General features: G+C 36.6%; 1 protein-coding gene across 1 annotated transcript; it reads left to right on the top strand.

The window, feature by feature from the left end:
* The first annotated feature begins 2142 nt into the window (after nucleotides 1-2142).
* Nucleotides 2143-16891, top strand: LOC131632953 (G-type lectin S-receptor-like serine/threonine-protein kinase At2g19130). The gene is made up of 2 exons (XM_058903664.1): nucleotides 2143-4673; nucleotides 4765-16891. The coding sequence occupies exon 1, from the start codon at nucleotides 2219-2221 to the stop codon at nucleotides 4640-4642; it is 2424 nt and encodes an 807-aa protein (XP_058759647.1). The 5' UTR covers nucleotides 2143-2218; the 3' UTR covers nucleotides 4643-4673; nucleotides 4765-16891.
* The last annotated feature ends 953 nt before the right edge of the window (nucleotides 16892-17844 follow it).

Genomic DNA, 17844 nt, shown 5'->3' with positions numbered 1-17844 from the left:
AATTTGTTTCGGATCCCTTAGTTTAGATTAATTTACATACAGACATCTGATTAAACTAGCCAGACATACTTATTAAATTAAACATGCATAAACAATCGTAATTAATATATTTAGACATATTCAATAATTTATAAGTAAGGAATATAATACTATAAATTAAATAAAAAATAAAAATAAACACCTGAAAGTATAACTTGAATTAATTCTTGAATCTTGAAATAGAGAACACTCCACCACAAGCCGATTGGATCTGTTCTTAGAATTCTTCGATCAAATAATAAAAACAAAGAATTAAAATACTATGATCTAACGTAAGGTTAGATCCAGTCAAAAGTTCACAACAATTTCCGGTGTAGAAATTGTTGTGAGAAAAGATGAACGAAATAGAAAACAATTGCTAGAAATAAAATGCTGGAATAAAACTGCTGAAGAAAAACTATGGTTGGGACCAAAAGATAGTCCAACCTCTTTTCGTTGGTCTCTCATGTTCCTTTTATAATGTCTTGTGGTAACTGCCCCTTTTACAGAGTTCCCCCTCGTTCCTCCTTTTTCTCCACAAATATAGGAAGGTTAAATTCTTTTGACTTGGTTCATGGAGTGTAACGTGCGGCAAATAAAACGGAGACGTGGGTCTTCAATTTGAACGTTTGAAGAAGTCTTGAGACAGGGGTCTCAAGTAGTGGAGACGGGCGTCTCCATTTGTGACGTGGCCACTTGTGTTGGGCTTTGGGCCTTTGGAGACGGGGGTCTCTAACTTTGGAGATAGGCATCTCAACTTTGGAGACGGGGGTCTCAGTTTGGAGACGGGCGTCTCCCTTTGCAGATGGGCATCTCCCTCTATTTTCGTGGATTGGGCTTTGTTTCTTCCAATATCTTTATTTCTTTTCTTCTTCTTACCTCCCATCTTGCTATTTGTATTTCTTTTGCTTTTAGAATCAATTTCTTCTCAATTTCTTCTCCTTTTGTCAAATAATTCTCGCATGAACGTAATACGTGAAACAATGAAAATATTAGCATAATACTAAAATAAAGTAATTTAATTAAAAGAAAATACAAATATTATTTATGTAAATCAAATCAAATGAAATATACTATATAATTTCGTGTTATCATACCCTCAGGAGTAAGGGATAAAGCTCTTCTATTCACCATGTCTTCTAATGGTTAGAAGTTAGATTTGAGAGTACGTCAAGGAAAATGATGGTTATTATAAATAGGCGTGTCCCAAGTTAGTTTTACCGGGCCCCACGATGGGCGCCACTGTAATATCCAAAAAAGTACAGGTGTGTGTTCTACCTGCAAGGGCAGAGAGACTCAAAGACCCTAATATCAACATTACACGTTTGAGAGTGAGGGCTAGCTCACGACGACAAGTAGTCTTGTACGGTGGTTTTTGTGCTATTTAAAGGACCAACACTCGCGAGGAAAGAGGCCCTGCTGGTGGCTGTCACTTCTAGGTTGCAGGCAGACGGTTAGAGTGATGCTGTTAGGGTTACTCGAAACGGAGTGCTCCTTGAGTAATGTTAGACAGTAGTAAGTATGTATTACTTGAGAGATCTTCTATCCCATTGAGGGATAGTGTATTTATAGCAGTTTTCTGAGACCTAGGATTTATGGCCCCCTGGATGTGGTCTTAATTGCTCCCCTTTAATAAGACGACTATTAACCAACTATATTTTCAAAGTCAACAAAGACTTTCTCTTATTTAACTTCTATATTGGACGGACTACATGGGCAACCCCATTAGGTTTTGTTCGGACGGCCCATTAGTTAGACGATGAGCGTCCAAATCGTCCTAATCTAAGACTTTACTAAATAGGACATCACATGATTCAAAATACATTCATCCATTGACTTGATCAACTTGTTAAGCTTAAAAAGACACATTGAATCCATTATAAATGACATTTTTGATATATTATTATTATTATTATTATTATTATTATTATTATTATTATTATTATTATTATTATTATTATTATTATTATTATTATTATTATATATAATGAAAAAATAAACTAATTTTTAGTTGTATTTTATTACACTGGCTTCAGATTATAAAATCATTTATTTTGAAAAAAGAACACCGAAGCCTATATATTGCGGCCAAATTCAGTCACTATTATCTTCACATCAGCACGACCAAGTCATTTGTTAGAACCATTTTCGAACACTTATTTTCATTCCCAAACAATCAATCACAAATAACATTAACATCATGAAGAAGAAACCAGTGTTCCCCTTTTTTCTCCTTATCATCTCCTTCTCTTTGCACACCTACCATCCACTTTCTGCTTTGACCATCATCTCACCAACCCAATCTCTCTCTGGTGATCAAACTCTTGTTTCCAAAGATGGCATCTTTGAATTGGGTTTCTTTAATATAGGTAATTCCTCTAACTATTACATAGGCATGTGGTACAAAAAGATATCTATAAGGACATATGTTTGGATAGCAAATAGAGATGACCCAGTTTCTGATAAAAGTGCTTCCAAGTTAGCTATTTCTGATGGTAATTTAGTTCTCTTGGATCAGTCTCAAACTCTAGTTTGGTCAACAAATTTGAGTTCTACTGGTTCAAATTCTGTACTTGCTGTCCTTTTAGATACAGGTAATCTTATATTGAGTAACAGTCCTAATGCATCAGAATCAGAAGCTTTGTGGCATAGTTTTGATTTTCCAACAGATACATGGCTTCCTGGTGGCAAACTTAAACTTGATAAGATAACAAACAAGACTCAGCATCTTACTGCATGGAAGAACAGCAAAGATCCATCAACTGGTTTGTTCTCTCTTGAACTAGATCCTAATGGAACCAACTCATATTTGAGTTTTTGGAATAACACTCAACAGTATTGGACAAGTGGTTCTTGGAATGGCCAAATATTCCCCATGGTTCCTATAATGTGGTCAAACAACATCTTCAATTTCTCCTTTGTGTCGAACGAAAACGAGAGCTATTTTACCTTCTCTTTACAGAATAATTCTACTATATCCCGTTTCGTGATGGATGTGTCGGGGCAGATCAAGCAGTTTACTTGGCTCGAAAGTACTCAGCAATGGAATTTGTTTTGGTCACAGCCAAGAGGGCAGTGTCAGGTTTATGCTTTCTGTGGTGCATTTGGTAGCTGCAATGAGATATCAAAGCCATACTGCAATTGTTTGAATGGTTATCAACCAAAGTCACAATCTGATTGGGATCTTGGTGATTACTCGCATGGCTGTGTGAAAACAAACAAATTTCAATGTGAGCTATCTTCTGATCCTTCTATTGGGACCAAAGATAGGTTCTTAATCAAATCGAATTTGGCTTTGCCTGAACGTGCACATCCTGTTGTGGAATCTGGTTTGAAAGATGAATGCGAGTCAACGTGTTTGAGCAACTGTTCCTGCACTGCATATGTTTATAACAGTAGCGGTTGCTTCATTTGGAGAGGAAAACTCTTAAATCTGCAACAGCTTTCTGAAGATGACAGAAATGGACAAACATTGTTTCTAAAACTTGCAGCATCTGAGTTTCATGATTCGAAAAGTAATAAAGGAACTACCATTAGTATTGTTGGTTCTGCTGTTGGTGGTATAGTGATTCTCCTTGTTCTTGTTCTAATTCTCGTGATTAGGCGAAGAAAGATACTAGCTGGAGCAAGAACTTCAGTTGAGGGTTCATTGATAGCATTTGCATACAGAGATTTGCAAAATGCAACGAATAATTTCTCTGAGAAGCTCGGAAGGGGAGGTTTTGGTTCTGTCTTCAAAGGAATATTACCATATTCTAATTTTATAGCAGTGAAGAAACTCGAAAGCATTAGCCAAGGCGAAAAGCAGTTTCGAACAGAAGTGTGTACTATTGGGATTGTTCAGCATGTCAATCTTGTTAGGCTTCGTGGTTTCTGTTCTGAAGGCGACAAAAGGCTTCTGGTGTATGATTACATGCCGAACGGGTCTTTGGATTCAAATCTGTTTAAGAACTCCAAGGTGTTGAATTGGAAAGTAAGATTCCAAATTGCTCTTGGAATAGCTAAAGGACTGACATATCTTCATGAACAGTGTAGAGAGTGTATCATTCACTGCGACGTGAAGCCAGAAAACATTCTCATAGACTCTGAATTCTGTCCAAAGATTGCAGACTTCGGCCTTGCAAAACTTGTTGGAAGGGACTTCAGCAGGGTCCTAACTACCATCAGAGGAACATTAGGCTATTTAGCTCCAGAATGGATTTCTGGAGTGGCTATAACTGCTAAAGCCGATATTTACAGCTACGGAAAGGTGCTTTTTGAGCTTGTGTCGGGTAGAAGAAACTCGGATCCTTCTGAAGATGGCCAAATTAGTTTCTTTCCTACATTGGCAGCAAACATGTTACACCAAGGTGGGAATGTGATTAGCCTATTGGACTCAAGATTGGAGGGTGATGGTGATGTTGAGGAGATCACTAGAGTCATAAAAGTTGCTTCTTGGTGTGTTCAAGATGATGAAACTCATAGGCCATCCATGAGTCAAGTAGTTCAAATACTTGAAGGGGTGTTAGATGTTGCTTTGCCTCCTATTCCTAGATCACTTCAAGTTTTTTTTGATGACCATGAGGACATTGTTTACTTCTCTAAATCAAACTCCACTTGTAGCACATACCAGGACACGTTTTAGGGGTTTCTCTCAATTGCTTGCGTTACAATAGGTTGTGCCATAGTTTGATATTAGAGAATTAATTTGCAATGCATAGTTTCTTTAGATGAACTATTGCCAATATTGCTTTCTGTTGAATGCAGTATAGGGCAAGCAACAAAAGAAAGATTTGGAAATATTGATCCAGGAATTATCGTCCTCAGAGATGGAGAGATGCCATTCAACAGTTTCTACGGTTTCGAGCTCGGGATTGAATGAGTAAAAAGTAAACAAAGATATAGACAGGTAAGAATAAACACATTCTTAGAAGAGAAATAACTTATCAGGAATGTAAATATATTCACTCTTCACAAACATACACTTACCAACCCATTATACTCAACCTACGATATTCATCTATGTCATCACGTATCTCTCACATAAGCGTCCATCTCTGGAGCACAAACGAGATCATCTCACAACTAAGGTTATCTCTAACGCGAAGTCGCGAGAACATCCGTATTCTCGCGTCGGCGATCTCTCGCGCGCCGCTCAAACACGAAAGCATTAAGAACAGATACACACAGTGAATGCTAGCTCTAAATCTATCTCTAGAGTTCAGAACCAACAGATAATCATCCTAGATAAGGATTCAAGAAGTTTATCTCTAAAGCACCCCAAATCCCCAGCATAGAGCAAAAATCCAGGATAACATCAACACAGATTTGTAAAGCAAGTTAAATATAACATTATAATCGGTAAATATACATAAGATTCAAGTAAATATACAAACAAAACCCAACCAAAGAGAAATACACAAAGAAGAAGAGAAATGAACCGAAAATCTCCCGGTTTGTCAGCTCCGTTGGACGCTCAATCCACCCCCGATCATCCTTATGCAACCTCCGAAGTTGTTTTCTAAGCTAATTTTGATCTAAGAATGAAGTTGATGGTGTTGGGACTCAAAAATACCCAACCCATAACCTAAAAATGTGATTTTGGCCCCTTTTAACGAGCTGCTGTCTTAGCAGGTCCGCTTAGCGGACCCCCTCCGCTCAGCGGACTCAAAATTGCTTCCAGACGCTGATTTGCTCCGCTGGAGCTCCGCTCAGCGGACCCCCTCCGCTTAGCGGAGTCTGCTAAAAATCAGATTTTGTTTTCGCCATAACTCGAGAACCGTAACTCCGAATTGCGCCCGGTTCGAAGCGTTGGAAAGCTTATTCAATGCTCTATCCAATAATTAATGAATGGAAACCAAAATGATGATTTTGGTCATCCTTATTTTGAGTCTTTGGAAGTCCGCTTGACGGTGGCTAAGCGGGCTTTCACCAAAATTGCAAAATCGAAGCCGTGCCTTTGACACTTTATTCCTCAAGGCTCCAATAAGCATGAATACCTATAAAAACAAAGGAAAAACTATCAAATGGTATAAAAGTACATGAAAATACAATTATTCACAAAGTATACGTATTTATACACAAAACGGGAAATTATTCAAGCGGTGTTAACAAAAGTATCGATAAGTGCCACTATTTACATACACAAAATAAGTACATTTTGGCACTTATCAAACTCTCCCCAAATTGAAATTTTGTTTGTCCTCAAACAATGTCAAATAAATCAAAGAATCAAAAGTAATAAACCAAGGAATTGTGAATCAACAAGTTTTGAAAAACAAAAACAAATGTATGGTTCAACACAAAAACGTATAAACAAAGTAAGTACTTACCACTATCCTACAACGACAACATGTAAACGAAACAAATCCTAAGTACAAAAAGCATACAAAACATTCTAAAACAATACAAGCTCACATCATGAATCACACCTAGCAAAAATTCATCAATGGATGAAGAACACACAAAGGTGAAGGACTCTTAACACTCATCCAACAATCTTGCAAACAAAAGATTAAATTATGCATTCATCCAAAAATCACATTGAAGATACAAAAGCAAGAATCACAAGGACTTTTCAAGGTTGTAATGTGGCTTGGTTAACAAACAAGGGATATGTCCTAAGGCTAATCGAAACAAAAACTTGCCTAAACCTAAGGGAGTGATCAATCCACAAAGTTCTAAGCAACAAAATCTCGATTAAACTTCTTCCTTAACCACAAGTTTCTCAAACCAATCACAATACTTATTAGCACAATTATTCGCTTCTCTTTTCTTTTTGTTTTTCAAAACTTTTTCTCTTTTTTTCTTTCTTTTCTTTTCACATTTTTTTTTCTTTTTTTTCTTTCTTTTCAACCTCATAGCAACAACCACATAAGTAGCAACCATTTCTCTCCCCAACTTGAATTCAACCACACCATCATATGAATACTCCCTACTTTCTAAGGCAAGGTAAAAATTCATACCAAAAATCATGGTTGAGGGTTCAAGAAAACAAAGAATCAATCATCCATGCAAAAATGAGAACTAAACACTCAAAGATAAGTATTTAGCAAAAACAACATGGACATTGACAAAAAGCTCAAAAGGGTTAACAAATGATCACACACTCACAAGGTGAATTGACTATTTGGTTATGGTGGTTGTGCTCAAAATGAAACAAAATGCCTTGATCCTTTTCATGCTTTCATAAAATCAACATAAACAAAAGATTAAGCATAATAAAATCCAGTTAAAACAAAGATTGTGGCCTCCAGCATATGTAAATAATGGAAAGCTTCCTCACATTTATGGTTTGGGAACTAAAGTGATTCAATCAATAAGCAAGTAATGCAAAAGAATGAATGGCATGGTAATTGTACAAATGAAAAGTTTCTTAAACATGTTATGCTATAGAAAGCGATAAATGAGTACCTTGAATGATACAACTTCAAAAACAATATCCTACCATACATCCGCAAGTTGAAACACTCAAGCTTTGGAAAATCACCTCAAAAATCTTCGAATCACCGAACAAAATTCGAGTACAAACAACCAATAAAAGAATTAGAAAAACAAAACCAATATATACTACTAATTAGCCTTGGTGAAAGTGGGAAAAATGAGTGAACCAGGTGGAATAGGAACCCCACTGGTACAAAGCAAGAAATCAGAATTTTACTGTCATCGCTTAGCGGATGACAGAAAACCAGAAAAATCAGATCAGTAACATGTGTTCAGCTTGCTTCCACTTCACCTAAATACCTCATAAACATAAAAATAACAAAAACTTAACAACCGTTGGGGTGCCTCCCAACAAGCGCTTGTTTTACGTCGTTAGCTCGACGCCTTTATTGTTTAGGTGTTTGGAAAGTAGCTTCCTCCAATCATGCCATGGTAACGTCTCACCGCACAAGCCTAAAGAAAGTGTCCTAACCAACCACTCAACAAACGTTACGGGTACAAATATATACAACAATTATATGAACATAAAAGAAAACACAAGTATACAAATATGTACACAAACAAACACATATATACAAGTATGGAACAAATACACTATTATCATACAAAAAGAGAAAATTGGTGAATGTTGGATTCATAAGTTGAAAAGTGAAGATTTGTAGTTAAACAGCTAATTCGAGTTCAACTTGTTTCACAAACATTCATCAAACAAAAGTATAATTATATGTAATTATAGACAAGTAAACTATATGGTGAACATAGACAGGTAAACATGTACATGTGAAAACATACAATTGTAAACATATACAATATATACGCTATATATAAAGCTCAAAACCACGAAAACTATTGCGATGCAATTCACAACCATCCCCGGCAACGGCGCCATTTTGTTGAATGCAGTATAGGGCAAGCAACAAAAGAAAGATTTGGAAATATTGATCCAGGAATTATCGTCCTCAGAGATGGAGAGATGCCATTCAACAGTTTCTACGGTTTCGAGCTCGGGATTGAATGAGTAAAAAGTAAACAAAGATATAGACAGGTAAGAATAAACACATTCTTAGAAGAGAAATAACTTATCAGGAATGTAAATATATTCACTCTTCACAAACATACACTTACCAACCCATTATACTCAACCTACGATATTCATCTATGTCATCACGTATCTCTCACATAAGCGTCCATCTCTGGAGCACAAACGAGATCATCTCACAACTAAGGTTATCTCTAACGCGAAGTCGCGAGAACATCCGTATTCTCGCGTCGGCGATCTCTCGCGCGCCGCTCAAACACGAAAGCATTAAGAACAGATACACACAGTGAATGCTAGCTCTAAATCTATCTCTAGAGTTCAGAACCAACAGATAATCATCCTAGATAAGGATTCAAGAAGTTTATCTCTAAAGCACCCCAAATCCCCAGCATAGAGCAAAAATCCAGGATAACATCAACACAGATTTGTAAAGCAAGTTAAATATAACATTATAATCGGTAAATATACATAAGATTCAAGTAAATATACAAACAAAACCCAACCAAAGAGAAATACACAAAGAAGAAGAGAAATGAACCGAAAATCTCCCGGTTTGTCAGCTCCGTTGGACGCTCAATCCACCCCCGATCATCCTTATGCAACCTCCGAAGTTGTTTTCTAAGCTAATTTTGATCTAAGAATGAAGTTGATGGTGTTGGGACTCAAAAATACCCAACCCATAACCTAAAAATGTGATTTTGGCCCCTTTTAACGAGCTGCTGTCTTAGCAGGTCCGCTTAGCGGACCCCCTCCGCTCAGCGGACTCAAAATTGCTTCCAGACGCTGATTTGCTCCGCTGGAGCTCCGCTCAGTGGACCCCCTCCGCTTAGCGGAGTCTGCTAAAAATCAGATTTTGTTTTCGCCATAACTCGAGAACCGTAACTCCGAATTGCGCCCGGTTCGAAGCGTTGGAAAGCTTATTCAATGCTCTATCCAATAATTAATGAATGGAAACCAAAATGATGATTTTGGTCATCCTTATTTTGAGTCTTTGGAAGTCCGCTTGACGGTGGCTAAGCGGGCTTTCACCAAAATTGCAAAATCGAAGCCGTGCCTTTGACACTTTATTCCTCAAGGCTCCAATAAGCATGAATACCTATAAAAACAAAGGAAAAACTATCAAATGGTATAAAAGTACATGAAAATACAATTATTCACAAAGTATACGTATTTATACACAAAACGGGAAATTATTCAAGCGGTGTTAACAAAAGTATCGATAAGTGCCACTATTTACATACACAAAATAAGTACATTTTGGCACTTATCAAACTCTCCCCAAATTGAAATTTTGTTTGTCCTCAAACAATGTCAAATAAATCAAAGAATCAAAAGTAATAAACCAAGGAATTGTGAATCAACAAGTTTTGAAAAACAAAAACAAATGTATGGTTCAACACAAAAACGTATAAACAAAGTAAGTACTTACCACTATCCTACAACGACAACATGTAAACGAAACAAATCCTAAGTACAAAAAGCATACAAAACATTCTAAAACAATACAAGCTCACATCATGAATCACACCTAGCAAAAATTCATCAATGGATGAAGAACACACAAAGGTGAAGGACTCTTAACACTCATCCAACAATCTTGCAAACAAAAGATTAAATTATGCATTCATCCAAAAATCACATTGAAGATACAAAAGCAAGAATCACAAGGACTTTTCAAGGTTGTAATGTGGCTTGGTTAACAAACAAGGGATATGTCCTAAGGCTAATCGAAACAAAAACTTGCCTAAACCTAAGGGAGTGATCAATCCACAAAGTTCTAAGCAACAAAATCTCGATTAAACTTCTTCCTTAACCACAAGTTTCTCAAACCAATCACAATACTTATTAGCACAATTATTCGCTTCTCTTTTCTTTTTGTTTTTCAAAACTTTTTCTCTTTTTTTCTTTCTTTTCTTTTCACATTTTTTTTCTTTTTTTTCTTTCTTTTCAACCTCATAGCAACAACCACATAAGTAGCAACCATTTCTCTCCCCAACTTGAATTCAACCACACCATCATATGAATACTCCCTACTTTCTAAGGCAAGGTAAAAATTCATACCAAAAATCATGGTTGAGGGTTCAAGAAAACAAAGAATCAATCATCCATGCAAAAATGAGAACTAAACACTCAAAGATAAGTATTTAGCAAAAACAACATGGACATTGACAAAAAGCTCAAAAGGGTTAACAAATGATCACACACTCACAAGGTGAATTGACTATTTGGTTATGGTGGTTGTGCTCAAAATGAAACAAAATGCCTTGATCCTTTTCATGCTTTCATAAAATCAACATAAACAAAAGATTAAGCATAATAAAATCCAGTTAAAACAAAGATTGTGGCCTCCAGCATATGTAAATAATGGAAAGCTTCCTCACATTTATGGTTTGGGAACTAAAGTGATTCAATCAATAAGCAAGTAATGCAAAAGAATGAATGGCATGGTAATTGTACAAATGAAAAGTTTCTTAAACATGTTATGCTATAGAAAGCGATAAATGAGTACCTTGAATGATACAACTTCAAAAACAATATCCTACCATACATCCGCAAGTTGAAACACTCAAGCTTTGGAAAATCACCTCAAAAATCTTCGAATCACCGAACAAAATTCGAGTACAAACAACCAATAAAAGAATTAGAAAAACAAAACCAATATATACTACTAATTAGCCTTGGTGAAAGTGGGAAAAATGAGTGAACCAGGTGGAATAGGAACCCCACTGGTACAAAGCAAGAAATCAGAATTTTACTGTCATCGCTTAGCGGATGACAGAAAACCAGAAAAATCAGATCAGTAACATGTGTTCAGCTTGCTTCCACTTCACCTAAATACCTCATAAACATAAAAATAACAAAAACTTAACAACCGTTGGGGTGCCTCCCAACAAGCGCTTGTTTTACGTCGTTAGCTCGACGCCTTTATTGTTTAGGTGTTTGGAAAGTAGCTTCCTCCAATCATGCCATGGTAACGTCTCACCGCACAAGCCTAAAGAAAGTGTCATAACCAACCACTCAACAAACGTTACGGGTACAAATATATACAACAATTATATGAACATAAAAGAAAACACAAGTATACAAATATGTACACAAACAAACACATATATACAAGTATGGAACAAATACACTATTATCATACAAAAAGAGAAAATTGGTGAATGTTGGATTCATAAGTTGAAAAGTGAAGATTTGTAGTTAAACAGCTAATTCGAGTTCAACTTGTTTCACAAACATTCATCAAACAAAAGTATAATTATATGTAATTATAGACAAGTAAACTATATGGTGAACATAGACAGGTAAACATGTACATGTGAAAACATACAATTGTAAACATATACAATATATACGCTATATATAAAGCTCAAAACCACGAAAACTATTGCGATGCAATTCACAACCATCCCCGGCAACGGCGCCATTTTGTTGAATGCAGTATAGGGCAAGCAACAAAAGAAAGATTTGGAAATATTGATCCAGGAATTATCGTCCTCAGAGATGGAGAGATGCCATTCAACAGTTTCTACGGTTTCGAGCTCGGGATTGAATGAGTAAAAAGTAAACAAAGATATAGACAGGTAAGAATAAACACATTCTTAGAAGAGAAATAACTTATCAGGAATGTAAATATATTCACTCTTCACAAACATACACTTACCAACCCATTATACTCAACCTACGATATTCATCTATGTCATCACGTATCTCTCACATAAGCGTCCATCTCTGGAGCACAAACGAGATCATCTCACAACTAAGGTTATCTCTAACGCGAAGTCGCGAGAACATCCGTATTCTCGCGTCGGCGATCTCTCGCGCGCCGCTCAAACACGAAAGCATTAAGAACAGATACACACAGTGAATGCTAGCTCTAAATCTATCTCTAGAGTTCAGAACCAACAGATAATCATCCTAGATAAGGATTCAAGAAGTTTATCTCTAAAGCACCCCAAATCCCCAGCATAGAGCAAAAATCCAGGATAACATCAACACAGATTTGTAAAGCAAGTTAAATATAACATTATAATCGGTAAATATACATAAGATTCAAGTAAATATACAAACAAAACCCAACCAAAGAGAAATACACAAAGAAGAAGAGAAATGAACCGAAAATCTCCCGGTTTGTCAGCTCCGTTGGACGCTCAATCCACCCCCGATCATCCTTATGCAACCTCCGAAGTTGTTTTCTAAGCTAATTTTGATCTAAGAATGAAGTTGATGGTGTTGGGACTCAAAAATACCCAACCCATAACCTAAAAATGTGATTTTGGCCCCTTTTAACGAGCTGCTGTCTTAGCAGGTCCGCTTAGCGGACCCCCTCCGCTCAGCGGACTCAAAATTGCTTCCAGACGCTGATTTGCTCCGCTGGAGCTCCGCTCAGCGGACCCCCTCCGCTTAGCGGAGTCTGCTAAAAATCAGATTTTGTTTTCGCCATAACTCGAGAACCGTAACTCCGAATTGCGCCCGGTTCGAAGCGTTGGAAAGCTTATTCAATGCTCTATCCAATAATTAATGAATGGAAACCAAAATGATGATTTTGGTCATCCTTATTTTGAGTCTTTGGAAGTCCGCTTGACGGTGGCTAAGCGGGCTTTCACCAAAATTGCAAAATCGAAGCCGTGCCTTTGACACTTTATTCCTCAAGGCTCCAATAAGCATGAATACCTATAAAAACAAAGGAAAAACTATCAAATGGTATAAAAGTACATGAAAATACAATTATTCACAAAGTATACGTATTTATACACAAAACGGGAAATTATTCAAGCGGTGTTAACAAAAGTATCGATAAGTGCCACTATTTACATACACAAAATAAGTACATTTTGGCACTTATCAAACTCTCCCCAAATTGAAATTTTGTTTGTCCTCAAACAATGTCAAATAAATCAAAGAATCAAAAGTAATAAACCAAGGAATTGTGAATCAACAAGTTTTGAAAAACAAAAACAAATGTATGGTTCAACACAAAAACGTATAAACAAAGTAAGTACTTACCACTATCCTACAACGACAACATGTAAACGAAACAAATCCTAAGTACAAAAAGCATACAAAACATTCTAAAACAATACAAGCTCACATCATGAATCACACCTAGCAAAAATTCATCAATGGATGAAGAACACACAAAGGTGAAGGACTCTTAACACTCATCCAACAATCTTGCAAACAAAAGATTAAATTATGCATTCATCCAAAAATCACATTGAAGATACAAAAGCAAGAATCACAAGGACTTTTCAAGGTTGTAATGTGGCTTGGTTAACAAACAAGGGATATGTCCTAAGGCTAATCGAAACAAAAACTTGCCTAAACCTAAGGGAGTGATCAATCCACAAAGTTCTAAGCAACAAAATCTCGATTAAACTTCTTCCTTAACCACAAGTTTCTCAAACCAATCACAATACTTATTAGCACAATTATTCGCTTCTCTTTTCTTTTTGTTTTTCAAAACTTTTTCTCTTTTTTTCTTTCTTTTCTTTTCACATTTTTTTTTCTTTTTTTTCTTTCTTTTCAACCTCATAGCAACAACCACATAAGTAGCAACCATTTCTCTCCCCAACTTGAATTCAACCACACCATCATATGAATACTCCCTACTTTCTAAGGCAAGGTAAAAATTCATACCAAAAATCATGGTTGAGGGTTCAAGAAAACAAAGAATCAATCATCCATGCAAAAATGAGAACTAAACACTCAAAGATAAGTATTTAGCAAAAACAACATGGACATTGACAAAAAGCTCAAAAGGGTTAACAAATGATCACACACTCACAAGGTGAATTGACTATTTGGTTATGGTGGTTGTGCTCAAAATGAAACAAAATGCCTTGATCCTTTTCATGCTTTCATAAAATCAACATAAACAAAAGATTAAGCATAATAAAATCCAGTTAAAACAAAGATTGTGGCCTCCAGCATATGTAAATAATGGAAAGCTTCCTCACATTTATGGTTTGGGAACTAAAGTGATTCAATCAATAAGCAAGTAATGCAAAAGAATGAATGGCATGGTAATTGTACAAATGAAAAGTTTCTTAAACATGTTATGCTATAGAAAGCGATAAATGAGTACCTTGAATGATACAACTTCAAAAACAATATCCTACCATACATCCGCAAGTTGAAACACTCAAGCTTTGGAAAATCACCTCAAAAATCTTCGAATCACCGAACAAAATTCGAGTACAAACAACCAATAAAAGAATTAGAAAAACAAAACCAATATATACTACTAATTAGCCTTGGTGAAAGTGGGAAAAATGAGTGAACCAGGTGGAATAGGAACCCCACTGGTACAAAGCAAGAAATCAGAATTTTACTGTCATCGCTTAGCGGATGACAGAAAACCAGAAAAATCAGATCAGTAACATGTGTTCAGCTTGCTTCCACTTCACCTAAATACCTCATAAACATAAAAATAACAAAAACTTAACAACCGTTGGGGTGCCTCCCAACAAGCGCTTGTTTTACGTCGTTAGCTCGACGCCTTTATTGTTTAGGTGTTTGGAAAGTAGCTTCCTCCAATCATGCCATGGTAACGTCTCACCGCACAAGCCTAAAGAAAGTGTCCTAACCAACCACTCAACAAACGTTACGGGTACAAATATATACAACAATTATATGAACATAAAAGAAAACACAAGTATACAAATATGTACACAAACAAACACATATATACAAGTATGGAACAAATACACTATTATCATACAAAAAGAGAAAATTGGTGAATGTTGGATTCATAAGTTGAAAAGTGAAGATTTGTAGTTAAACAGCTAATTCGAGTTCAACTTGTTTCACAAACATTCATCAAACAAAAGTATAATTATATGTAATTATAGACAAGTAAACTATATGGTGAACATAGACAGGTAAACATGTACATGTGAAAACATACAATTGTAAACATATACAATATATACGCTATATATAAAGCTCAAAACCACGAAAACTATTGCGATGCAATTCACAACCATCCCCGGCAACGGCGCCATTTTGTTGAATGCAGTATAGGGCAAGCAACAAAAGAAAGATTTGGAAATATTGATCCAGGAATTATCGTCCTCAGAGATGGAGAGATGCCATTCAACAGTTTCTACGGTTTCGAGCTCGGGATTGAATGAGTAAAAAGTAAACAAAGATATAGACAGGTAAGAATAAACACATTCTTAGAAGAGAAATAACTTATCAGGAATGTAAATATATTCACTCTTCACAAACATACACTTACCAACCCATTATACTCAACCTACGATATTCATCTATGTCATCACGTATCTCTCACATAAGCGTCCATCTCTGGAGCACAAACGAGATCATCTCACAACTAAGGTTATCTCTAACGCGAAGTCGCGAGAACATCCGTATTCTCGCGTCGGCGATCTCTCGCGCGCCGCTCAAACACGAAAGCATTAAGAACAGATACACACAGTGAATGCTAGCTCTAAATCTATCTCTAGAGTTCAGAACCAACAGATAATCATCCTAGATAAGGATTCAAGAAGTTTATCTCTAAAGCACCCCAAATCCCCAGCATAGAGCAAAAATCCAGGATAACATCAACACAGATTTGTAAAGCAAGTTAAATATAACATTATAATCGGTAAATATACATAAGATTCAAGTAAATATACAAACAAAACCCAACCAAAGAGAAATACACAAAGAAGAAGAGAAATGAACCGAAAATCTCCCGGTTTGTCAGCTCCGTTGGACGCTCAATCCACCCCCGATCATCCTTATGCAACCTCCGAAGTTGTTTTCTAAGCTAATTTTGATCTAAGAATGAAGTTGATGGTGTTGGGACTCAAAAATACCCAACCCATAACCTAAAAATGTGATTTTGGCCCCTTTTAACGAGCTGCTGTCTTAGCAGGTCCGCTTAGCGGACCCCCTCCGCTCAGCGGACTCAAAATTGCTTCCAGACGCTGATTTGCTCCGCTGGAGCTCCGCTCAGCGGACCCCCTCCGCTTAGCGGAGTCTGCTAAAAATCAGATTTTGTTTTCGCCATAACTCGAGAACCGTAACTCCGAATTGCGCCCGGTTCGAAGCGTTGGAAAGCTTATTCAATGCTCTATCCAATAATTAATGAATGGAAACCAAAATGATGATTTTGGTCATCCTTATTTTGAGTCTTTGGAAGTCCGCTTGACGGTGGCTAAGCGGGCTTTCACCAAAATTGCAAAATCGAAGCCGTGCCTTTGACACTTTATTCCTCAAGGCTCCAATAAGCATGAATACCTATAAAAACAAAGGAAAAACTATCAAATGGTATAAAAGTACATGAAAATACAATTATTCACAAAGTATACGTATTTATACACAAAACGGGAAATTATTCAAGCGGTGTTAACAAAAGTATCGATAAGTGCCACTATTTACATACACAAAATAAGTACATTTTGGCACTTATCACTTTCATCCTAGATAATGTCAAATGAAAAGTGATATCTGCCTTGTATTTGATTGCCTGTGCTTTCACTAGGATATCAGAAAAAGTATCTAAGGTAGGTACATCAAGCAATGATTTGTTCATATATAAACATTGAATACCATGTTGTTAGAGAAGCGTATTGGTGTTGGACCATATTATTATTTGTTTGTAATATATAATTGTTCTGGTCACGAAACGAGAGATTGGTCCGATGAAGGGAAAAAGTCCTTTCGGTACGGTGGCAAGAATCTTTGGTATTGTGGAGCAGAGTGGACTTATAAGATTAATACTCCAACGTCCAAGTTAGTACGATAATAGTAAAGTAATTTACAAGAGTGAGGATGAGATAATACATCTTATGACGCGTGGTAGAGCTTATATATGACAGGCGTTTAAAATTGTCTTCGCTTGATCCGATGTGCGTCGTGGGGAGTTTTATTATCGGATCTGACGATGGATGATCCTTGGTAGCCTCGATCAGGTGTTTGGATCTCTAGCAAGGTTCCACATGTTTGCTCATTGTTATGCGGTGATGTTATGGATTAGACCTTTCTAATTGGGCATGTTTTATTGTGGTCCCCTTGTCAGTGATACCTACTCCTGTAAATTTCATAAAAATTAGTTATAGCTCCGATTCTAGGAGTTCTGACTATGACAGTGATGAATATAGGGGTCCCCAAGGTGATGAAGACCTTGAGGGGCTCGTAGAGGAAGATGAGGGAGCTAACCCTTAGACTTGATATCAGGGATGTTGGTCGTTTCCTTGCATTTCCTGAAGTATGCATGGTTAGGGGTGTGCATGGATCAAAAACCAAACCAAATTGAACCATATATATGGTTTGGTTTGGATTTTAAAACCATTTTCATAAAACCGGTTTATTTTTTAAAAATCGGTTTACATGTGGATCAGTTTGGTTTT

The sequence above is a fragment of the Vicia villosa genome, unplaced genomic scaffold (genome assembly GCF_029867415.1).
Source record: "Vicia villosa cultivar HV-30 ecotype Madison, WI unplaced genomic scaffold, Vvil1.0 ctg.001055F_1_1, whole genome shotgun sequence".
NCBI lineage: Eukaryota > Viridiplantae > Streptophyta > Magnoliopsida > Fabales > Fabaceae > Vicia > Vicia villosa.
The sequence above is the reverse complement of the archived record's forward strand: the minus strand, read 5'-3'. Positions and strand labels throughout refer to the sequence as shown.